Raw genomic sequence first — 24,808 nt, forward strand, 5'->3', positions numbered from 1 at the left:
AAATGAGTTAACGCGGGTCGGGCTCGGGAAAAAGAGAGGGTTTTCTTTTTGGTTAATTTGCTTCCTCCTTTTTAGTCTTTACTAGCCAGCCACCGTTTAAAACTAGCAGCCGATTTTGTATTTTTTTAATCATTCTTATTACAAACCCTTTACAGAATTCTCTTTCTTTCTCAAGGTATGTAATCAAAATTTGATCTTCCACTGTAAAAATCTCAGCTTTTTATAATCCTTTCTAGTTGACGGGGAGGGATGTGATATGGCTTTTTTATGTGGAACAGATAATGGCATCTTTGCTCAAAGCTCCAACCAACAACACTTTGCAACTGCATAAGTTGGATTTGTTTACTGGAAGCAGCAGAATCAACAGACAGAGTAGTAATAGTGGTAATGGGAATGTTGCTTTCTCGAGAAAAAGATCTTTGGTGCCACCGGTTCTGTCAATGTCAGCAACAGGAGCATCAACTAAAGAACATTTGGAAACACCCATGTCCAAAAATTTGCATATTCCCATCATGGTATTATCTCATATTAACCTTCTACTGCTTTTATTTTCTTTTGGTATGCGATGAATTTTAAAATTTGTGACTTCAATCTTACTATTGGGGTAATAAAAGAATGTTTTAATAATCATTTCTTTTCTTTTTTTTGGAGGGGGAAAAAAGATCATTGAATTGATGTTGGATGGCTTGAATTGACTGAATTAGCCAAGTTTTAGTGATGTTGCTTAGTGACCCGGAGGGGAACTAACTAGAGTTAACAGATATGTTTTTTTCTATGATAATGGACATGAAGCTGTGGCTCCTTGGTTCTGATGCTAATCATATATTGCTTGCCCTTCGTAGCTGCATTGTCTTGCTTCTACCTGTTTAAGTGTTATTTGATTTTAATTGAACTTTTTGCACTTGTACAAGGATGGTAATGAAGTTTATTTATTTAATAATTATTATGTTAGTTTAGCTTTCTATGATGAGCAATAGTGTATATATTGTATGTGTTGATGATACACCTCATGCTTTATAATTTCATATCCATTATAGGTAAATAGTTGTACTGGAAAAATGGGGAAGGCTGTTATCAAGGCTGCAGATGCTGCAGGACTTGAGCTGGTTCCTGTATCATTTGGCACAGAAGAGGAATCTGGGCAAAAGGTGGAAGTGTGCGGGAAAGAGATCCAGGTTCATGGTCTTTCTGATAGGGAAAGTGTACTTGCATCTGTCTTTGATAAATACCCAAACATGATCGTTGTGGACTATACTGTGCCTGCTGCTGTGAATGGTAAGCAATTGTAGTGTTTGTCATTTGAAAAGAAAAATGCATCTTAAATTTGAAAATTATATTCGGGCAAATAAATACTGGTATTTTGGTGATAGGAGCAATTATTTTTCCTTTTTTAAGATGTTTCAAGTGAGAAATTACTAGAATCTTTTGCCTAGAGAGATGGTGAATACTGAATAAATTGTGTTCGAAAAAAGGAGCAAAGCCACTGTCCCAAGTTTCTCTTCTTAATTATTTAAGTTCTACTCAAATGCTCTAATTATAAGTTGTCATTCTGACTTATCAGTAGTATTAGGACCATTGACCTTGTTTATTTTATAACTTTCTACCGGACCTTTAAGATAATACATAGTGGATAATTCAGCCCTCATTGAATTGCTAAGGTGCAGCAGAATGCTTCCTCTGCTGCATTTGCCTTGCTCCATATTTTTTTAATTTAATGAGGTTGCAAATAATGTAGGTAATGCAGAGCTATATTCCAAAGTTGGAGTGCCCTTTGTTATGGGAACCACTGGTGGAGACAGGGTCAGATTGCATGAGACAATAGAAAATTCAAATGTTTATGCCGTGATATCCCCACAAATGGGAAAACAAGTAATATGAATTGTACAACTTTAATCGAAAATAAAACTTAAACACATTTGATTGGTTGTATAAATATCCTAATAGTGTGTTGATTTGATAGGTTGTGGCATTCCTTGCAGCTATGGAAATAATGGCTGAGCAATTTCCTGGAGCCTTCTCCGGGTATTCTTTGCAGGTACTTTTGTTTCGTAATTTCTTCTTAGGGTTTATCTGATGCTATAATAATAATAATAGATGATGCATTTTTGTTCTTAGGTGTTGGAGTCCCATCAAGCTGGTAAATTGGACACATCTGGAACTGCCAAAGCTGTTATCTCATGCTTTCAGAAACTAGGGGTGTCTTTTGATATGGATCAGGTGTGTTCAAGGGCGTTTAAGCTGTTATCTTTGAATCTTCCATATGTTATCTTTAGGCTTTGCTATTTGTTATTCAGGATTCCTACATATTGAAATATTGTGAATATAATAATCATAATGTGATAAAAATGAAATAATGCATAAGTTTTGTATGAATGCCACATAACAGGGATATAGACTTGGGTATTTGTTTATTTCGTTTAAGTGTATTCAGGCATAGATGTTGACAGCCATGCTTTTGGCTCATATGTTTGGTGTGCACGCATGTCAGTGATTGTCAACTTAACGAAGAGTGAATAGATTAGCTATTTTGATGTTCTATTGATTGGTAGATTCTAATCTGAATCTTAAGCTCTATTCGGGAGTGCTGCACTGCCACAGCGCTCCCAAAGGAAGCTTTAGACTGCTATCGGCTTGGTAGACCTTGCTGGTTTTAGAACGTCTAAATTGTTTTGGCTGGTTTTATAATGTCTAATTTGTTTTGGCATTAATCCATCTTGTGAATGAATGTGCTTTTGTGTATGTCAAATTATCAATTAGAAACATTGTCATTTTAAAAGTATATTGAACTCTGTTGGATAACTCTTTCTTGGTTGAAGAAAATGCCTATTTTAAGTTAGTTTTGTCAATTTCCGATGTCTGTCTACCGGCCACAGCTTTGTTATCTTTCTAACAATAATTTTTTATTTCCTCTGTTGGTTTCATAATCCATAATCTTCCTGCCGTATTCATCAGATACAAATGATTCGGGATCCCAAGCAACAACTTGAGATGGTGGGAGTTCCAGAGGAGCATTTACCTGGTCATGCATTCCATATGTACCATTTGACATCACCTGATCAAACGTAATCCCAGGCATCCTAGTTTGTTCCCCCTCATTTTTGTCCGGTATATATTTTCATTTTCTTCTTTGTTAGATTTTAATCATAAATGACTTCTTCTTTTTTTTTCTGTCTTTTTCTCTCTTCGCAGAGTTTCTTTTGAATTTCAGCATAATGTTTGCGGGAGATCAATTTACGCAGAGGGGACTGTTGATGCTGTGCTTTTCCTTTCTAAGAAGGTGCTAATACTTTCACATCTCACATTTTATTTGCTCTTATTCCGTTGCTTCCAATGATAATATAACCTTTCATTATGTGAATATTGATATAGTTATAATCATTATCATTTATGCGCATGCTTAATTTGACCGTGCCATAACTTTGCTTTTATAGTATCCTTATCATTCGATGACAACAAATTAACTCGATAGTCTGACCGAAATTAAAATTGCAAAATTGCTTATGATCTTCTTACTTCTGTAAACATCCAAACATCGACCTTTATGATCTCAAGTTGTTTCGTCTTGAATTTCTTGTTGTGTGATTGCTTCTTACTCAATATTTTCATGCAAATCGTTGCGTAAAAACAGGTTCAGTTGAAGGCAGACAAGCGTATCTACAACATGATAGATGTCTTGCGAGAGGGAAACATGCGTTAAAATTTTGTTTTAGCTATGTTCCTTGTATTAGTATTTAGTACATTCTTCGCTCAACATTTTTGGGATTATGATGAAACGTGCAATGCAATTTTGGATTAGTAACTTTGGCCTCGCAATATTTTGTTGTCATATACTTTTACTGCTAATTCATGAGAACATGACAGACTAGTTATGAGTTGAAGCCCCACTTTTCGTTGCCATTGTTAAATATTTTTGTGCATGCATATAGATATCATTATTTATGGCAAAAAAAAAATAAACATTGACTTTTTTAATTTCATTGATAGATGTTACATGTGATATAAAATAATTTTACATCAATTAATTATAGACATGTAAACATATAATAAGTGTGAAATTGAAAAAAAATATTTTGATAATTTATTGCCAACATATGAACAAAAAAGAGTTTTTATGGGATAAATAATGAAAGGAGATACTGCTTATAAAAAGGACTCTTTATTAGTGTGTTGGATCATCAAGTAATAAAATTTTAGAATCATCAAGTAATAGAGTCTTCTATCTTCTTTCTTGTAAAAATCTTTCTCTTACAATAAAATTATTCTTTATATATTTTCTTATTTTTTATCGAATTATTGATAGAACTCAAAACTATGCGGTAATTGTATGGGTTTAGGCTATATATGGCACTATGGTTATGTGATTTTTAAGCTACAAATGAAGCCAAACAAAGATATTCTAAAAAAATCATTATTTTTTTTCTTGATTTTAATATCTTTTTTTTTTTAAAAGAAAGGTATTCCGAAAATTCATTATTGTTTGTTTTTTAGTTTTACTTCTGTAAAGTTATATATAAATTTCAATGTACTCAAAGATAATCTTACAATTTTTGAGAAAATGTAATAAGATTGAGACTCAGCTATAGTGCAACTATGGTACCAAATTGATGATGTCTTCACAAGAAGATAATATAATACTTAAATCAAACCTCATTAATTTTTATTATAATATTATGAAAATAAAAAATTTAATTTAATTTAAACTTTCAATCCTTTTTTTTTGTTGGAAAAATTATAGATTCCCCTTTATATCCAAACTAAAATGGGCCATGACATTTACCCCCTTCAAATTAAAAAATGGTACACTTAAATCCCTTACACTAATAATTTAAGTTATTTTATAAACCGTAATCATCTATCAAAATGAAACATTATATATGTGTTATGAACAATGTTGTGTTTAATAAATTGAGTTAATTACCTAATTTAAGTAAGTTTTATTTATTTTTATTTTCATATTTTCTTAGCTTAAAAACTGAAAAATATAAAAATAAGATTAATATATAATCCATGATGAGATGAAAATGGAATAACATTAAATTATCTTATTATGGAATAAAACTTCAAAAGAAAATTCAGTATACAAATAGCTTTGTTTATACCAAAATTCTAAATACAAAAATATAGATTATGTAATTAACTTAACTTATTACAAACGATATTATCATATTACATAAAAAAAAAAAGTATTTTTACAGATGTTTGCTATTTGCAAAAATAAATTAAATTAATTAGGGGTAAAATGAGCTTTTTATTGTAAAATGACTTAAAAGGTCCATTGCTACCATAATGAGGTTAAGTGTAAGATCTTTAAATTTGAAAGGGATAAGTATCACAATTCATTTTGAGTTTGGGTATAAATATTTTTAATTTATATTTAAAGCAAAATCCATAATTTTTTCTCTTTTTTATTTTAATTTTCGGATAGGGCGAGACTATTTGAAATAATTTTTACATTTTTAATTTATAACTTTTTCCTTTTAGAGTGATGCCATTTCCACCCTTAGAAAATCTTATAAACCCCTTTTTCCACTTTACTTTTAAATATTCCTTCATACTTATTTATTAAAAAAGAAAAAGCCAATCTTAAATCTCTCCCGCTAAACATATTAATTTCCCCTCTCTATAAACTTTCTCATACTGTAGTCAAACTTCAATAATTTTCTTTTGTGACCTACAGTATTTTTATTTTGGTTTAGATTTCCTATCAAAATATATAAATTCATTTGTGCACTTCTAAATCACTATCCTTCCTTCTTATTTCTTAACAAAATTCCATAAGATGTTGACTTTCTCTCTCTAGAATGAATTTTAACATTCATTCTTCAAGTGAACTTTTTAAATTCAATATATTTTATTGCGTGAATTATTAAAATTTTTATTGCTTTTTGGATTGTTCATAATTTAAAGTTCCGACACTTGTCCTACTATTAATTAAGACTCAAAGGAAAGCATTTATCGGTGTCGATGAATGAAAATGGGTTTTGCAAAGGTCACCTTTTGTTTTATAAAATTATTTCCAAGGTTAAAATCGTAAACATATATGATGCGGGGTTTTATAAGATATTTAAAGGGGTGTTAGAAGCTCAATTGGTTCTTGTATACAAGTTAAACTAGCGAACTTGCCCAAGTTTTAGTGGGTCGAAACCACTTACCACAACCAAGTTTTTATGACCGACCCGGCCCAGTTTACATACCAACTTCAAGAGCAACTTTGATCTTCGAACTTCCGCACAGCTTGGTGACTTGGTTTCGTTCAATTCAAGCAAAACGATGGAGAGCAGAGAAGATTTGAAGTCAATACTAGCGTACTTACCGGTGCTGGTTCGATCGAAGAATCTGTTTTGGCCATCAAAAGTGGTGGAAGCACTGAAAGAAATGGCGCAAGGGCCTGATCACAGCAGGGTCAATTCTGGGGAAGTTTTATTTGTTGCAATTCGTGATACGAGAAGCTCGCTCTCTCTCCTTCAACCCCTCGCCCCTTTTGCTTCTGAGGGTTACGCCCTCTTCTTCGATGAGGTAAAAGCTCTTAATATCATCTGGTATTGCGTGTTTTTTGTCAGTTCGTTGAAGTCTCTGTGTTTGTATTTTGGCTCTGAAGTTGAAACTTGAGTGTTTCGGTTTAATAGGCATGGCTTTCACTTGATTATAGAACTAGAAATAAGAAACCATTTGCTTGTTTATTACTACATGAAGAAAGATTGTTTGCTGTGCTCGTGAGCTCCAGCCTAGTAATCTGCAGTTGGTGTGGAATGAAATCACTAGCTCTCAATTTAAAAATTATCCGTTAAATACAAATCAGTGTCTGCATACACTGTAGCTGCTGCGCTTTCAGAATTAAGTAGAAGCTCAACAGTGAAAACAATACCCTGAGTTGTTTCTTACTTTCTAGTGTGTTTCTTTCCCTCTCAGATGTATTTGATCAATTTGATCGACTGCAAAATTTAAACTGAGGGAATGTTAAGGACAGCTTGAGTCTCTTTATTGATTTCATTACTTTTAGTAAAATACTGCTATTTAGTAAATGTGCCTACTCTCACAATTACCATAAAGATGTAAATATCATTGACGCTTAATTAAGAGGATTTATGCAGCTGATTTCCCGGGCAGAGGCGGCAGAGTGGTTTGGAGAGGTTCTCCCAGCACTGGCAAATCTTCTCTTGCAGTTGCCCGCTCTGTTGGAAAGTCACTATCAAAATGCGGATGATATTCTTGGTAAATATGGCTTCAAAACTGGTCTCCACTTATTGGGTTCACAAGAAGGAGGCATGGTGTTCCTTAGCCAGGTATCCATGTGTTTAGTTGGTCAGTAGTAAGGCCTTATATCCCCCATGTTTGCAGGATTTATAAAATTCTTATGTGCCATTTATGTTAAAATAGATGAGGAACAATGACCCACAGGGTAACCTATTTTAGCTGTGCTGAAGATTAAAATGATTTTAATATGATGTGATCTGCTCGCATGGCTAGCTAGAGATGGTTCTTTTTTTTTGTTCCCCTTTTTTGTACTGTTGATAGCCTGTGAGTGGCTTGAACAGCAACTTACTTATCAATAAATTAGAGAAGAATCAGAAATTGGTACTATTGGACAGGATGCTGGATGTGGTACAATCTCTAAAAATTATAATGATGGGACACGAAAGATGACCCACCTCTGTAGATTCACAACTAATTCTCTCTTCTCTTTCAATCTCTCTCTCTCTCTCTCTCACACATTTATTTTTTCCCTGCTTAAATACTCAATAATTTCTGATAGCATCAATGTTGCTTTTCAGGAATTGATTGGTGCTCTTCTTGCATGTGCTTTCTTTTGCTTGTTCCCAGCCAGTAATAGAGGTGCAAATCATCTTCCGACCATCAACTTTGATGAATTGTTTGCGTATGTGACCTCTTAAGCTATATTCTGTGGACCTTTGAACTGTTTTATTCATCCATGGTAGAAAAATCATAATGAGGTAGGGTATTGCAATATGATTCTTGTTTCTACTTGTTTAGCTTTGCATTGCGTTATGTCTAAAACTTCTCACACTGGGAACCAAAGTTTGAAAGTAATTGCAACTGTGTTAGTATCATTGTTATGCATCATTTCAAATAAATAAATAGGAAGATTCAAGCTTGCTTAATCAATGAATTGGCAAGTTTGGTTTTCGGTGTTTCTTGGCGAGAGAGTGATAATATATTTTTTTTCCGTCTTTGTAGATATATGCACTTCTGTCAGTAGGATTGTGTTAAATCGTTGCTTTTAGTGAAAGACTGAACTTGCTTTTGTTCTTCCTACTAGTGATTGCTGGTAACAATTGGAAGGAAAAGACAATTTGGCTGTATTTTGCTAGACATGATCTCAAATAAATTTTTTGTTGAGGGCAAACCTGGATGCAGTAAACATTGTCGTGTAAGAAAGCAAACTTTTAGGAGCCTCTAGACCACATAGACTAAGAGAAATATCTTGTAGCAACAGTATCTCTTCTGCTTCCAAAATGAAGTATGTGTGTCACTATTTTCCCCAAATAGTTGCTGTAGTGGAGGCTTGGATGCTTCTAGGTATCTTGACAGCTAGGGGAAATCTGAATGATGCATGCGCAAAGGGTTCCTTAAATGCAAAACCTGAGCTGATTGTTTTAATGTCTCATTGTGACCTATTGCTATTAATTAGCATAAACGGTTAGTGCAGTAATTACTATGTTCCTTTTATGGTTGATCTGATTGCATGATTTTCTGGTTTTATCCATGAAATCAATTTTCTACTTCTTCTATTTTCTTTTCTTTGCTTTTATTTTTTATTTTATTTTATTTTTTATAATAGTAAATGTCATATACAAATTTCTATGTTTTCCTGAACCCACTACATTAATCACGTCAATTGCATTCTTCAGGAGTCTATATGAAGGTTATAGTCAAAAGCAGGAAAATAAATTAAAGTGCATTGTACATTATTTCAAGAGGATATGCTCCTGCATGCCTGTTGGCTTTGTCTCTTTTGAGCGGAAAGTTCTTCCTCAGGACCGCCATCCTTTATTCACGTCTTATCCTGAAGCTGATTTTTGGAGCAAATCTGTGCTGCCCCTCTGTGCTTTTGAGGTAATTCAATTTAAATTTAAATATTTGCTACTGTAAAAGTTGAATTCAATTTATCTAATGTCATATTTCTGCTGTAGATAAGAAAATTTTGTATTTGTAGGTTCATAGTCTAGGCTTCATAGAAGATCAATCCGCCAATGCTCTTGAAGTAGATTTTGCAAACAAATATATTGGGGGTGGTGCTCTTCATAGGGGCTGTTTGCAGGTACTATTTTTTGTTAACAATTTTACTGTGACTTCCTTAGTGGTTCATACTTAAATTAGGTATTTTTTATCGCCTATTCTTAAATATATTGTTCCCTGTATGTGTTACTTCTGCATGAATGCCTTCTCATTTAAATTGCCTTCCTTATTTCCCTCCGCCTACGTCATGTGGATCATTAGCTTCTTGAAATATCACTCAACATAGAATATTTAAATCCTAATTTTATTTGTTGTCAATGCCACTTTATGTAGGAAGAGATTCGTTTCATGATCAATCCAGAATTAATTGCTGGGATGCTTTTCTTGCCTTCCATGGCAGATAACGAGGCTATAGAAATAGTTGGTGCTGAACGATTCTGTGATTATAAGGGGTGAGTCTAAGGCAGTAAATCCGAAAATCCAGGACTTTGAGTCATTGGGGACATAGATACACAATACGTTGCTGAACCTAATTTTATGTATTTCTTTTATGTACATGACTTGACTTATGCTGTGGTTGATTTCTGATTATAATATCGTCTTGAAGTTGTGTAGGTATGCATTGTCATTTCGTTTTGCGGGTGATCATGCAGACAAAAGGCATTTTGACAGTTTTGGAAGACGTATAACCAGGATCGTTGCTATTGATGCATTATGCAGCCCTGGGATGAAACAATATGCACTAAAATACCTTCTTCGGTATGTAAAATTTGCTTTGGAACGCCTCAAGTACACCTATTAGAGAATAGACATGTACACTTAATGTAGTTCAAATGGAAATCTTCATCTGGATTTCTATTACAAGAATTTAATAGGTTGCTGTACTCTCGTAGTCTTGTCCTATCACTGATCCACAAATACGGAATGATCTTACAAAGATCAGCCAGTGGCTTTATTCTGTATTTTGCAGCCAGGGATATATAAGTATAATAAGGCTTTGTGGTTCCATGGATTAGTTAATCAAAGTTGACATTTTTTTTCGCACCAGGGGCGTTTTTGATGTTAGAGATTGTCTTCACTCAACTTGTTTCTCTTGACAGGGAGACAAATAAGGCCTTCTGTGGGTTCATTGATCAATCAAAATATTGCCAATACAAGGGTTTATTTCAAGTCAAAGGACTTCATGAAGCTCATCTTTATCCAGATGAGAATGACCACACATCAAGGAATCATCTCGAGGTGCAAATTATTTTCTTGAATTTTTTGTCTGGTGATACAATGGTTAATTGAAAATCGTATATCAGAATGTCAAAAGGCTGATTTCTGATGCAGTATTATTTGAAGTGTTTGTAATTTAGAATAATTTGAACTTCTTCTTAACCCCTTAACTCAGAAGACTAAATTTTCTTTGTAAAATAGTTAAATGAGGCTTCCTCAACTACTGTTGAAACAAATCAAGGAGCTTCTGTAAGTCTACCAGCACTTGGAAATTCTGATGGGGAGGGTAAAGATTTGCCAGGGATTGCTACTGGGAACTGGGGATGTGGTGCTTTCGGCGGTGATCCTGAACTAAAGGCTATAATTCAGTGGCTTGCTGCTTCTCAGGTAGTTATTCTGCATAAGTCTGCCATGAATTTCATTTGAATACTGTTAAAAGTTGCTGTACAAATGCTTGCACGCACACAACTAAATCGCACGATGCATATCTTCTCTCGGGTGGAGATGCTGTTGGACCAAAAGTAATTGTGTTGGAAGTTTGTAACATGTGAACTTAGGATTTCTCAAGGGTTTAATATATTAATGTGGAGATACTATTATTTATTTGAAATAATAATAGAGAAACATGTTCTCCTGTCGCTCATTTCTTGTTGTGACTTGATTCAGGCATCGAGACCTTTCATTTTATACTACACATTTGGCATCGATGCATTGCAAAACCTAGATCAGGTACTCATACCAATCCTCCACGGTGCATCCTGGTCTTCCTGTATTGTTTGCTCCTGCTATTTCCGAATCTTGGGTGCGCATATCGCATCACATTCTCATCCGAGTTGATGATCTTGTTTTGCAGATTACGCAGTGGATTCTGTCGCATGAATGGACAGTCGGAGACCTTTGGAATATGATGGTGGAGTACTCATCCCAAAGATTGAATGGACGAACCGATCTTGGCTTCTTTGCTTGGCTTCTTCCATCCTTAACTTCCCATGAATTGTCAAATACAAATTAAGATTGTATACATGAATCATGCAACACGCAAATTGTTAACAGTTATATAGGTAAAATAGGTTATTTTGTTAAGCCTTTTAATAACCAATAAGATTCGTAGTATTTTCCCAGCATCAGATTTCAACGACCTTACGAAATGAAATATATAAATATTTTTGGTTTGGTTCGAGTAGGATTCGTGAACCCAACTGGTTAATTCCGGTTGATGCATACAATTGTCGCAATCTTGTTCACTGTATTTAATTTGCAACGGTAGGCCTGCCCTCACCAAATAACTTACTCACAAGGCATTAAAAAAACGAATAAAAAAATTAATAGTAATTGGTAAATACTAAATAGTAAATACTCAAAATGTAACTTCCTCACAAAAATTTCTGAAGAAAGGAAAAAAATCAAATCGAAAGAAATTGTGAAACCCGTTGCAGCCACAGACCGGCTCGTCGCCTCCGGCGGCCTAGCCTTCCGTGAAAATAGAGTAAGTAATCTTTTGCTCTCCTTCTACTCTCTACTGGCACCAGATTCATACACGGATATTGGCAAAATAAAAAATTTTCCCCCTTTTGGCAGACTTGAGTATTCTCTTTACCTGAACATCAGTAATGGAAAGAATAAAATTTTTATTGATTTATTATTACAGGGGATGGAAGAGTATAAATTATAGGATCTTTTCTCTGTTGTTGTTAAATTTCTGACCGTTTTGCTAACTATCAATATGAGTTTTATGAAAGACCCATTATTAACCTAACTGAAAAAATGCTTTCTTCTCAGCTTTAACACTGTGTTTAATATATATTTCAGGTTGGTTGATAACTTTCACGATGAATAAATCAAAATCACGTAAAGTGGGTAAGTTAAATAAAAGAGATAGGATTAGTCGGATGCCCGATTCAATCCTTTGCCATATTCTCTCATTTCTGCCCACAGAACCTGCTGTTCAAACTAGCATTTTATCATCAAGATGGAAGCTGGTTTGGACTTCTCTTCCCAATCTTGTGTTCGACGACAAGTTTTGCTACAGAAGTGGTGGTACTTCAGTTAATAATTGGTTGACTAGGTTTGAGAATTTTGTCAACAGGATGCTTTTGTCCAACTCGGTAAACATTAACAAGTTTTCCCTTCATTGTCGGAAGCTTAGGTATTTGTCTTGTTTGAAATTTTGGGTTGCACTTGCAATTATGCGAAATGTTCGTGAGATTGAAGTTTATCTTCCGTTTGGCAATCCATTTGAAGAGGGTTACAAGCCTGCTGAGCTACCTGACTGCATCTACAATTCTGAAACACTTGAAATTTTGAAACTAGAAACAGATTTTCTATACAAGAGCCCTTCCTCTGGGATTTGTTTTCCAAGGGTCAAGAAATTTCATGTTGAAATACATAAGCCCAACATGCCTGACTTTTCTATCTGTCCTGTACTTGAAGATTTGTCAATTGTTGCATACTTGCTAACTAATGATTGGAAGGCCAATATTAGTATTTCGTCTCAAACTATAAAGAGGTTAAACTTGTTGATAGAGAGATATATGGGTTTCAGTAATGAGCACCAGGTTATGATTGAGGCTCCAAAACTAGAACATCTCTTCATTAAAGATCATACATTGGTATCTTATCTGGTCCATGAATTACATTCATTATGTGATGCACACATTGAGATTAACTATTCAGGGGAACGTGATCATCCGAGTCAAGCTGATCGTGCACTACAGCTTCTCAAAAAGCTCTCAAATCTTCAGTCTCTATACTTATGTGATGGCACCATATATGTAAGTTCTCTGTCTGCTTTATGTTATGCATATTTTAAACTTTAATATTCTTCTTACTTCCTCTCTTTTTTGTTTTTAATATGATTATGTTACATAGTTACATATTTTTCTGGTAATGTGTAATAAAAGTTATTTTGGAACTCATTGGTGGAACAATTTCAATTCCTCAAGTTAATAGTCGCTAGAAATTTTAATTATTGTCTTTGTCTCAATGAAAGGCACTTGGTGAAGCCTATCAGTATTTGTATGATGCTCGTCAATATTTCCTTCCCACATTTTCCAACTTGTCTTTCTTGGAAGTGAGGACTCGAGAATATGGAGGGTGGATTCTTCCGATCATCTTCAGTTGTTCGCCTAACTTGGAAACTTTTGTCTGGATGATGGTGAGGATGTGATAAACTATTTAAATAAAGGGTATTTAAGTTGTTTTTATATTTATTTCTTTGTAATCAGGCCACAGATGACCCTGAAGACGATGTAGAAGTTGAGTGGATAGAACCGCAGTTCGTGCCCTACTGTTTGCAGTTTAATGTCAAGAAGATTGAAATTCTGTATCACGATGATGATCCATTGGAACCAGTCAAGTATTTATTGAAGAATTGTGGAGTTTTGGATAGAATGATCTTTAGATATGTTGGAGAATCTTCCAATGAACTTTGCAAGGAATTATTAATGTTTCCAAGAGGCTCAAAGACTTGTGAGGTTGAATTTCGTGGAAAGTATAGGGATTGAGCGACTTGGTTATTTTGAATTGGTGATTTTGGTCGGGTGATGCTGTAAAAATTGCTGGTGATTTGCATCAGAACTCTATTGTAGATGATAAAAATATGATTTCTTTTGTAATGTAAATGCATTGTTTACTGTGCCATTTTTTTTCTTTTTTTTCCCTAAAAAAATCTTTTTGAAGCTTCTATTAATTTTTTTAACGGTTTTGCCTAAAAAGGATATATCATTTTATTGAATATTTGAGTCTCATGGCATGGACTAAAATTTTCGTCTCACATTTAGAAATGAAACCTTCTTTTTTTTTTTTTTCAGTTGATAATCTCTAACTACATTGAAAATAGCTTACCAAACTAGAGACAGAAGAAAATCTCTGACGAAACACTTAACATTGATATTTAAAACATTTTAAGTCAAAATTGAAAATCTGTATCACAGAAATTTCGACTTATTTTAATTTTATAAATTTGTGTCAATTAGGCATGACTAGTATGATTTTTTTAGCCATCCTTTATTCACGTCTTATCCTGAAGCTGACTTTTGGAGCAAATCCGTGCTGCCTCTCTGTGCTTTTGAGGTAATTCAATTTAAATTTAAATATTTGCTACTGTAAAAGTTGAATTCAATTTATCTAATGTCATACTTCTGCTGTAGATAAGAAAATTTTGTATTTGTAGGTTCGTAGTGTAGGCTTCATAGAAGATCAATCCGCCGATGCTCTTGAAGTAGATTTTGCAAACAAATATATTGGGCGTGGTGCTCTTCATAGGGGCTGTGTGCACGTAATATTTTTTGTTAACAATTTCACTGTGACTTCCTTAGTGGTCCATACTTAAATTAGGTCTTTTCCTTCACCTATTCTTAAATATATTGTTCCATGTATTTGTTACTTCTGCATGAATGCCTTCTCATTTAAATTGCTTTCCTTATTTCCCTTTGCCTATGTCATGTGGATCATTAGGGTCTTGAAATATCACTCAACATAAAATATTTAAATCCTAATTTTATTTGTTGTCAATGCCATTTTATCTAGGAAGAGATTCGTTTCATGATCAATCCGGAGTTAATTGCTGGGATGCTTTTCTTGGCTTCCATGGGTGATAACGAGGCTATAGAAATAGTTGGTGCTGAAAGATTCTGTGATTACAAGGGGTGAGTCTAATGCAGTAAATCAGAAAATCCAAGACTTGAGTCACTGGGGACATAGATACACAATAGGTTGCTGAATCTAACTTTATGTATTTCTTTTATGTACATGCCTTGACTTATGCTGTGGTTGATTTCTGATTATAATATCATCTTGAAGTTGTGTAGGTATACTTCGTCATTTCGTTTTGCGGGTGATCCTGCAGACAAAAAGCATTTTGACAGTTTTGGAAGACGTAAAACCAGGATCATTGCTATAGATGCATTATGCTGGCCTGGGATGAAACAATATGCATTAAAATACCTTCTTCGGTGTGTAAAATTTGCTTTGGAGCACCTCGAGAACACTGAGAACTATTAGAAAATAAATGTGTTTGCTTAATGTAGTTCAAAGGGATAATCATTTTCAAATCTTCATCTGGATTTCTATGACATGAATTTAATAGGTTGCTGTACTGCTCGTAGTCTTGTCCTATCACTGATCTACAAATATGGAATGATCTTACAAAGATCAGCCAGTGGCTTTATTCTATATTTTGCAGCCTAGGATATATATAGTATAATAAGGCGTTGTTGTTCCATGGACTAGTTAATCAAAATTAACGTCATTTTTGGTTGTTTTTTTTTTTTTGGGGGGGGGGGGTTAGTGATTGTCTTCGCTCAACTTGTTTCTCTTGATAGGGAGACAAATAAGGCCTTCTGTGGGTTCATTGATCAATAAAATATTGCCAGTACAAGGGTTTATTTCAAGGCAAAGGACTTCATGAAGCTCATCTTTATCCAGATGAAAATGACCACATATCGAGGAATCATCTCGAGGTGCAAATTGTTTTCTTGAACTTTTTGTCTGGTAATATAATCGTTAAAATCATATATCAGAATGTCAAAAAGATTCTTTCTGATGCATTATTATTTGAAGCGTTTGTAATTCTCAGAAGACTAAATTTTCTTTGTAATATAGTTCAATGAAGCTTCCTTATTTACTGTTGAAACAAATCAAGGAGCTAATGTAAATCAGCCAGCACTCAAAAATTCTGATGGGAAGAGTATTCAGCATTGGGATAGTAAAGATTTGCCAGGGATTGCTACTGGGAATTGGGGATGTTGTGCTTTCAGGGGTGATCCTGAACTAAAGACTATAATTTAGTGGCTTGCTGCTTCTCAGGTAGTTATTCTCATCTGAATACTGTTAAAAGTTGCTACACAGACGCTCACACACACACAACTTAATTGCACGAAGCATATCTTCTCTCCGGTGGAAATGTTGTTGGACCATAAGTAATTGTGTTGGAAGTTTCTAGCGTGTGAATGGAGGATCTCTCAAGGGTTTTATATATTAATGTGGAGATATTGTTATTATTTGTTTGAAATAAAGCAGAGGAACATCTTCTCTTGTCGCTCATTTCCTGTTTCTCTTTGATTTAGGCATTGCGACCTTTCGTTTTATACTACACATTTGGCATCGAGGCATTGCAGAACTTAGATCAGGTACTCGTTCCAATCCTTCCATCATCAGCACTTGTGAATGTATTATCATTATGAATCCTCCACGCTGCATCTAGGTCTTCCACGTATTGTTTGCTCCTGTTCTTTCTGAATCTTGGACACGCATATCGCATCACATTCTCATCTGAATTGATGATCTTGTGGTGCAGATTGCGCAGTGGATTCTGTCGCATGAATGGACGGTCGGGACCTTTGGAGTATAACGGTGGAGTACTCTTCCCAAAAATTGAATGGACGAACCGATCTTGGCTTCTTTGCTTGGCTCCTCCCATCCTTAGCTTCCCATAACTTGTCTAATACAAATAAAGATTGTGTACATGAAACATGCAAATTTTTTAACAGTTACATATGTAAATTAAACATGTAAATTGCTGTGCAACGTTATCAGTAATTAAATTTGAGTTTAGAATTTTGTTTAGAAAAAGACCATTATTGTCATCTTTTCTCAATAAAATTTGTATATAAATAAAAGACCGTTATTGTCATTTCAAAAAAAAAAAAAAAAAAAAAACCACGCCCGTATATAAAAAAATTAATGCTCTCCAAGAATTATAGATCAACTAATGAAGGGAAAAATCATCAATTTAATTTTTAGTATTTAAATTTATTAATGTTAACAGAATTGGAGTGTCATCAGCGTGTTTATTTTTTAATAAATGTTGAAATAAATATATCTTAAGTGACATTAATTTTATTTTTTAATAATTATATTAAAAAATAATGTTAAATTTTCTAAAATTTAAAAGTTTTATATTTAAAAGAATTTTAAATATTTTGGAATTATTTTCTAAATATATTATATAAATTAAACTAAAGAAGTTAATACAATATAATATAATTAAAAATTAATACAATAAAATATAGCATCAAAAGTTATACAATATTATTATAAAATAATACTAATTAAATACAGAATAATATAATATATTTATATTAAAATAATGTAATACAACATAACATGATAAGGTGTGTTAAATGCACCCTTAGTATATAGTATATGCAATTGTTGAAATCGTATTCACCGTGTTTAATTTGCAATTGTAAGGCTGCCCACACCGGATAACTTACTTATTAAGACAAAAAAGAAATCTATAAAAAAAATTAATAGTAATTAGTAGGGTCTGGCTACGGTGCAATGGTGATACGGTATCACCGTTGCATCCAGCCGTTGGATCCACGTGGATGAATGGATCCAATGGGATCCAACGGCTGGGTGCAACGGTGATACCGTATCACCATTGCACCGTAGCTTTCTCCTAATTAGGGGTTCGGCTACAGTGCAACGGTATCACCGTTGCATCCAGCCGTTGGATCCCACTGGATCCATTCATCCACGTGGATCCAACGGCTACGGTGCAACGGTGATACCGTATCACCGTTGCATCTAACCGTTGGATCCACGTGGATGAATGGATCCAATGGGATCCAACGGTTGGGTGCAACGATGCACTGTAACTTTCTCCTAATTAGGGGTCCGGCTACGGTGCAACGGTGATACCGTATCACCATTGCATCAAGCCATTGGATCCACGTGGATGAATGGATCTAGTGGGATGCAACGGTGATACCGTATCACCGTTGCACCGTAGCTTTCTCCTAATTAAGGGTCCGGCTACGGTGCAACGGTGATACGATATCACCGTTGCATCCAGCCGTTGGATCCCACGTGGATGAATGGATCCACTAAATGTAAACGGTAAACCCCTCCCAAAAATTTCTGGAAAAAGGAAAAAAATCAAATTGAAGGAAATTTTGAAACCCGTCGCAGCCAGAGACCGGCTCGTCGTCGCCTGCGGCCTAGCCTTCCGTGAAAATAGAGTAAGTAATCTTTTTTCTCTCCTTCTACTCTCCACCGGCACCATATTCATAAATGGATACTGGCAAAATAACTTTTAATTTTTTATTTAGCTTTTAGCATACTTGAGTATTATCTTTACTTTGAACAACAGTGATGGATAGAATAAAATTTTAATTGATTTATTATTATATGGGATGGAAGAGTTTAAATCGTAGGATCCCACGTTGTGTATTCTCAATTGTTGTTAAGCTCTGCAGCTTTCTTAACTATCAATATGAGTTTCACGAAAGACCCATTATTAATCTAACTGAAAAATGCTTCCTTTTCGGCTTTAACACTGTGTTTATTACATCTTTCAGGTTGGTTGATAACTTTCACGATGAATAACTCAAAATCACGTAAAGTTGGTAAGATAAATAAAAAAGATAGGATAAGTTGTATGCCGGATTCGATCCTTTGCCATATTCTTTCATTTCTGTCCACAGAAGATGCTGTTCGAACTAGCATTTTATCTTCAAGATGGAAGCTTGTTTGGGCTTCTCTTCCCAATCTTATGTTCAATGACAAGTTATGCTACAGACGTGATGGTACTTCAGATAATGGTGCGTTGACGAGGTTTGAGAATTTTGTCGACAGGATGCTTCTGTCCAACTCGGTAAGCATTAGCAAGTTTTCCCTTCATTGTCAGAAGAAGCCCAGGTATTTGTCTCGTCTGAAATTCTGGGTTGCACTTGCAATTATGCGAAATGTTCATGAGATCGAAGTTAATCTTCCGGTTGACGATCCATTTGAAGAGGGTTACGAGCCTGTTGAGCTACCTGACTGCATCTACAATTCTGAAACACTTGAAATTTTGAAACTAGAAACAGATTTTGTATTCAAGAGTCCTTCCTCTGGGATATGTTTTCCAAGGGTCAAGAAATTTCATGTTGAAATATATAAGCCCAACATGCCTGACTTTTCTATTTGTCCTGTACTTGAAGATTTGTCAATTGACTACTCGCTAAATTTTGATTGGGACGCCGATATTAGCATTTCGTCTCAAACTCTAAAGAGGTTAAACTTGATGATAGGGGGACCTATTGTCTTTGCTAATGAGCACCAGGCTACGATTGAGGCTCCAAAACTTGAACACCTCCATGTTAATGATGGCACATTGGTATCTTATCTGGTCTATGAGTTACATTCATTATGTGATGCACGCCTTGATATTGACTATTCGCGTGTGCGTAGTGATCCGGTTCGAGCTGATCATGCACTACAGCTTCTCAAAAAGCTCACGAATCTTAAGTCTTTGTACTTATCTTGTGGCACCATATACGTATGTTCTCTGTCTGCTTTATGTTGTGCATATTTTAAACTTTAATACGCTTCTTACTTCCTCTACTTTTTGTTTTTACTCTGATTATGTTACTTATTTTTCTGGTCGTGTGTATTAAAAGTTATTTTGAAACTCATTGATGAAACAGTTTCAATTCCTCAAGTTAGTAGCTGCTAGAATTTTTAATTATTGTCTTTTTCTCAATGAAAGGCTCTTGGTGAAGCGTATCGGCATTTATATGATGCTCATCAATATTTCCTTCCCACATTTTCCAACTTGTCTTTTTTGGAGGTGAGGATTCGAGAATATGGGTGGTGGATTCTTCCGATCATCTTCAATTGTTCGCCTAACTTGGAATCTTTCGTCTTGATAATGGTGAGGATTTGATGAACTTTTGAATAAAGGATATTTAAGTTGTTTTTATATTTATTTTCTTTATAATCAGGACGTAAATGGCCCTGAATACTACGTGGAAGCTGGGTGGATAGAACCACAGTTCGTGCCCTATTGTTTGCAGTTTAATGTCAAGAAGATTGAAATTCTGTATGGGGATGATGATCCATTAGAACCAGTAAAGTATTTATTGAAGAATTGTGGAGTTTTGGATAAAATGATCTTTAGATATGTTGGAGAATCTTCCAATGAACTTTGCAAGGAATTGTTAATGTTTCCAAGAGGCTCAAAGACTTGTGAGGTTGAACTTCGTGGAAAGTATGGGGATTGAGCGAATCGGTGATTTTGTATTGGTGATTTTGGTTGGGTGATGTTGTAAAACTTGCAGGTGATTTGCATCAGAACTCTATTGTAGATGATAAAAATAGGATTTCTTTTGTAATGTAAATGCATTGTTTACTGTGCTACTTCCTCCCCCCCCCCCCCCCCCCCCCCACAAAAAAAAGGATCTTTTTGCAGCTTCTATTATTATTGTTTTTTTTAATGGTTTTGCCTATGAAGGATATATCGTTTTATTGAATATTTGAGTCTCATGGCATGGACTAAAATTTTCGTCTCACATTTAGAAATGGAACTTTTTTTTTTCCAGTTAATAATTACTAACCACATTGAAAATAGCCTACCAAAATAGAGCAGAAGAAAATCTCTAACGAAAGACTCAACATTGATATTTAAAACATTTTTAAGTCAAAATTTGAAAACTGTATCATTGAAATTTTGACTTATTTTAATTTTATAGATTTTTTGTGTCAATCAGTCATGACTAATAAAAACTAGACGTGTCATTAAAATTCTGCACCGATGAAACAAGCTATAGATTTCAGGATACTTTTGAACTAATCTACCAAAAATCTTAGTTAATAAAGCAACAAGTAAAACATTCATCCTAAAGCCAATATTTTGTATTTAAAAAAAAAATATATATATATATATATATATATATATATATATATATATAACAAGCAATAAAATGAAGCCCCAAAAATATTTACTCTCGCAAAACATACAGCCCAAAGATCGAATTTGCTACATGCCCAATAACTCAATGGTACCCTACTAAATGTTACATTTTGTTCTGAATTATAAAACAAAAAAGATTACATTTAGAGGAAAGACAAGGAGTAAAGATGAAAAAATGTATCGGCAAATGCATAATAATATAATTATTTTACTCCTTTGGTTAGGAAAGGAAATAAATAAACCAAAATAAGATTTCTTTTTTGATTTTAACAACAGAACTTTTGTTTCGCATATAAATTAGAGAAATTGTTTTACATGCAAAAAGATTATTTAGTTTTTTTTTTTTTATTACTAGGTAATTTTATTGATGAAAAACTTTTATATTTTTAACTCTTTATGAACTTTTTATGAGTGGAAATCTATTCAGTGGTACAAAAAATTTAATATTCAAATCCCGCTCACAAAACAAATGGCCTTTTGTATTAAGTATTTCAATTGTGAGGATTTGCAAACAATTAGTTTATTTTTAATATTTAGAGAACTATGAGGACTATTTTGTAAATCTTCACCCTTGACATATAAAAATCGAAATGTGCTCGCTCATCTTATCCATTTGAGAGCTCTGGGTTTAGCGAAGGGTTTAAGCTGAACCAGAAGCACGAGAAGAGGAAGAGGAGGGGGAAGAAGAAACGTATCTGGGCATTAAAATCAAACAATCACTGGTCAGTACTTGCACAATCAACTCATTAACCCAGTTTTGTTTCTTTTGGCTGTTTTTAATTACTGTGCATATAAATCTTTTTCAACAAACCATTACTTCAATGCTTCTTCATCTTCAGTGATTTCAATTGCTAGTCCTTTCATGACATTGAAAATTTATCACATTTAACTTGAATTCTTCATAATTTAATACCCATGTTAAAAGCAAGAGGCCCTTTTTTTTTTCTTTGCAGTTCTCTTATTCTTCATTTATACATTTACAGATATTTGAATTATAAATTTAATTTTGCAGAGTCAGATACGGGGTTGAAAAATGGCCCTACGACATACAATGACTTTCGAGTGCTTAAATTCACCATTGAAGGGCAATAGATTAAAATCTTTTCCTTTGAATTTTGTTAAAGTTTCTCGTCCTAATGAAGAACGAAGCAGCAGTCGGGTTTCGTCATCAAGGATGGAATGTTCCGCCTTCTCATCAAATATTGTCAAGTTGCCTTTGCAGGTGTGTTTTATTTTAGCAGTTCAAGTCATGTGGAGGATATGTTAGTTTTAAAAGTTTTCCAATTGTTTTCTTTGCATAAACGTGTGTGTATGTATGTATATTTATATGTAGAAGCTAATTGTGTTTGAAAAAAGCAGGCTGGTAGTTTTAGAAGAAATATAATAGTAAGATCTTTGGTAGAGAAACTAGGAAAGAGAGGAGGAGGAGGAGAATCAAGTGACACAGATGATGAGGACGACGGCGATGATGATTCCTCTAGAAAAATGGATGTGGAGGATGACCCGTTGATGGATCCTGAAGAGAGACGTGAATGGAGGAGAAAGATTAGAGAAGTCATTGCTCAATGTCCTGATGTTGAGGAGGAGTCTGACCCTATTGAAAAGAAGAAGAAGATGCAGAAGCTTCTGGCTGATTATCCTCTTGTTATGGAGGAAGATGATCCTGATTGGCCTGAAGATGCAGATGGGTGGGGTTTCAGTCTCAGTCAATTTTTTGACAAGATAACTATCAAGAATGTCAAGAAAGATGAAGATGATGAGAATTACGATAGTGAGAATGAAATTGTGTGGCAAGATGATAATTACATACGTCCTATCAAAGACATCAAGACTGCAGAATGGGAAGAGGCCGTTTTCAAAGACATCAGTCCTCTAATTGTTCTCGTACATAATCGCTATAAAAGGTTAGTTTCTCTCTCTCTTTTGGCTTACTGTTATATGCGTATGTGTATTATTCAATTTGCACTCCTTCCAATTAGTGCCTTAATTTGAATTGAATGGACATGTTGGCATTCATGGCTGATTTTTTTTATGCACAAGACGAGATGGTGTTATTCACTTGGCTGATTTCACGCGTAGTGGCAGATTTCATTGTAGTTGCTTCTTAGTATTGCTTTCAGTGTGCTGATCCATCAAGTCAATTTAGCTTGTGATCTGCCAATAATACTCCTATATATTTGTTTTCTGACCACTATTCAAAAGTTCTGCTTAGTCTTTTTCTATTGAATCCAGGTCATTGCTTAATGTCAGATGATTTTTTGTGATTATTGAATCATAAGTCATTCTGTAAAAGATGGTCAAGCATTGTAGGTCTCTGAAGAATATAATGCTTCATGCTTGTCCTCCAGAAAGGTCCGCTGCTCTGCATTATCTAAGAGAAGGTCTTGTCGAAATCTCTATAGAGTTTCCAACATGAAAATATTGCTTCTGGAGATTTTGAGTTTGTCTACTACTAAAATCAAATTCCACTGAATTTCCACCAGTCTAGTTAATGTGATGCGTTCTAAAAATAACTGTATTATGACCCATTAAACGTGCTGTTGAATGAACTTTCATGTACCTTCATCCCTATTGATCTTAGAGCTCCATGGAATGGTTGTTCTCGGTTCTAAAGGTTTATCATTTTACTAATTCTATGGTTATCATGGCAAAATACTGGAGGACAGAATTCAAAATTTTTTATTTTCTGAATTGAGAAAATTTTGCTGTGAATCATGGATCATACATGTAAACCATTGTAATTTACTGATTCATAATCTACAGGTTACATTTTAATACTTGCATCTCTTGTATATTAACAATTAGTTGCTCTGCTTTGTTATAATCCACATCAATTCGATTGTTTGCAGGCCAAAGGAAAATGAAAGAATGCGGGATGAACTGGAAAAAGCAGTGCACATCATATGGAATTGTAGGCTGCCTTCGCCACGAGTAAGTATGAAATTCAATGCTTATTTGTTTTTGCTCATAATGGTGATTGTTTCTAATATGAAATTATTGTATTACACAGTGTGTTGCAGTTGATGCTAACGTTGAGCATGACTTAGTTTCTGCTCTTCAAGTGTCTGTCTTCCCAGAGGTTATATTCACTAAAGCTGGGAAAATCTTGTACCGGGAGAAACGTAATTTTCTTAACCGAAGAAAAAGCTGCCTCTTATTATTTTGAAGGGAGTAATTTTTTTTATCTTGCCTTGTTTATGTGTGTGTTCTTCAGCAACAAGAACTGCAGATGAGTTGTCAAAGATAATGGCGTTCTTCTATTATGGAGCTGCTAAGCCAGATTGTTTGAGTAGCATTGAGAGTAGCCAAGAAATGATCCCATCTGTTGCCATCACCAATCCAAGCTAAAAGTAAAACAGATGTGCTTTCTTCATGATGTAGTGGATGTCATAAATGAATTGAGATTTAACATATACACAGTAACTAATGTATAGCTTAGATTCACTGCAATTAAAAAAAATAGTATATATTATGCATGCTGTCCTGGGTGAAGTTATTTTGTTTCTTAATCTAACTTAATCCTGTTTGTATTCTATCGATATCCAAATTCATTGCAATTACGGGGTATGTCCGTATATGATAAATTGTAAGCACTTTCTGGACAAGAACTAACAGAGGACTTGTCTTTTCTCACCCCTCTGAGATAAGCATCCTAATCAAGAACTTGTGAAGAAAGACGTTTAAGATCTTTGTGGATTTCCCCGCCATGCATTT

At 34.4% G+C, this 24,808-nt stretch overlaps 5 protein-coding genes across 9 annotated transcripts; all 5 read left to right on the plus strand.

The window, feature by feature from the left end:
* The first annotated feature begins 26 nt into the window (after positions 1-26).
* On the plus strand, positions 27-3,799 carry LOC102608984 (4-hydroxy-tetrahydrodipicolinate reductase 1, chloroplastic). Of its 2 annotated transcripts, XM_006493045.4 has the most exons (9): positions 27-175; positions 279-515; positions 1,038-1,275; positions 1,736-1,869; positions 1,961-2,035; positions 2,116-2,217; positions 2,953-3,062; positions 3,190-3,277; positions 3,629-3,799. In XM_006493045.4, exons 2-9 carry the CDS (start codon positions 282-284, stop codon positions 3,695-3,697), a joined length of 1,050 nt encoding a protein of 349 aa, XP_006493108.2. In that variant the 5' UTR covers positions 27-175; positions 279-281; the 3' UTR covers positions 3,698-3,799. The 2 variants fall into 2 exon arrangements, with proteins under 2 accessions (XP_006493108.2, XP_024949157.2); XM_025093389.2 differs by lacking the exon at positions 27-175 and having other exon boundaries at positions 182-515.
* Positions 3,800-6,178: 2,379 nt separating this feature from the next.
* On the plus strand, positions 6,179-11,596 carry LOC102608105 (poly(ADP-ribose) glycohydrolase 1). Of its 3 annotated transcripts, XM_006493042.4 has the most exons (11): positions 6,195-6,516; positions 7,092-7,283; positions 7,773-7,876; positions 8,871-9,075; positions 9,176-9,280; positions 9,532-9,650; positions 9,814-9,957; positions 10,299-10,437; positions 10,618-10,803; positions 11,083-11,145; positions 11,270-11,596. In XM_006493042.4, the coding sequence occupies exons 1-11, from the start codon at positions 6,271-6,273 to the stop codon at positions 11,426-11,428; spliced, it is 1,662 nt and encodes a 553-aa protein (XP_006493105.2). In that variant the 5' UTR covers positions 6,195-6,270; the 3' UTR covers positions 11,429-11,596. The 3 variants fall into 3 exon arrangements, with proteins under 3 accessions (XP_052292626.1, XP_024949130.2, XP_006493105.2); XM_052436666.1 differs by lacking the exon at positions 9,532-9,650 and having other exon boundaries at positions 6,179-6,516; positions 9,806-9,957; XM_025093362.2 differs by lacking the exon at positions 7,092-7,283 and having other exon boundaries at positions 6,190-6,516.
* A 143-nt stretch (positions 11,597-11,739) lies between these two features.
* Positions 11,740-14,055, plus strand: LOC102609638 (F-box/FBD/LRR-repeat protein At5g22700-like). Its single transcript, XM_052436667.1, has 4 exons — positions 11,740-11,902; positions 12,226-13,187; positions 13,406-13,570; positions 13,641-14,055. Exons 2-4 carry the CDS (start codon positions 12,246-12,248, stop codon positions 13,917-13,919), a joined length of 1,386 nt encoding a protein of 461 aa, XP_052292627.1. The 5' UTR covers positions 11,740-11,902; positions 12,226-12,245; the 3' UTR covers positions 13,920-14,055.
* A 4,164-nt stretch (positions 14,056-18,219) lies between these two features.
* LOC112496176 (F-box/FBD/LRR-repeat protein At1g16930-like) lies at positions 18,220-20,654 on the plus strand. Its single transcript, XM_052436668.1, has 4 exons — positions 18,220-18,380; positions 18,720-19,681; positions 19,892-20,056; positions 20,127-20,654. The coding sequence occupies exons 2-4, from the start codon at positions 18,740-18,742 to the stop codon at positions 20,403-20,405; spliced, it is 1,386 nt and encodes a 461-aa protein (XP_052292628.1). The 5' UTR covers positions 18,220-18,380; positions 18,720-18,739; the 3' UTR covers positions 20,406-20,654.
* A 1,032-nt stretch (positions 20,655-21,686) lies between these two features.
* On the plus strand, positions 21,687-24,566 carry LOC102609941 (thioredoxin-like fold domain-containing protein MRL7L, chloroplastic). Of its 2 annotated transcripts, none has more exons than XM_052438997.1 (6): positions 21,687-21,816; positions 22,107-22,316; positions 22,454-22,998; positions 23,944-24,029; positions 24,115-24,216; positions 24,309-24,566. In XM_052438997.1, exons 2-6 carry the CDS (start codon positions 22,128-22,130, stop codon positions 24,440-24,442), a joined length of 1,056 nt encoding a protein of 351 aa, XP_052294957.1. In that variant the 5' UTR covers positions 21,687-21,816; positions 22,107-22,127; the 3' UTR covers positions 24,443-24,566. The 2 variants fall into 2 exon arrangements, with proteins under 2 accessions (XP_052294957.1, XP_006493111.2); XM_006493048.4 differs by having other exon boundaries at positions 23,944-24,025; positions 24,105-24,216.
* The last annotated feature ends 242 nt before the right edge of the window (positions 24,567-24,808 follow it).

Source organism: Citrus sinensis, chromosome 3 (genome assembly GCF_022201045.2).
Source record: "Citrus sinensis cultivar Valencia sweet orange chromosome 3, DVS_A1.0, whole genome shotgun sequence".
In the NCBI taxonomy this organism is placed as follows: Eukaryota; Viridiplantae; Streptophyta; class Magnoliopsida; order Sapindales; family Rutaceae; genus Citrus; species Citrus sinensis.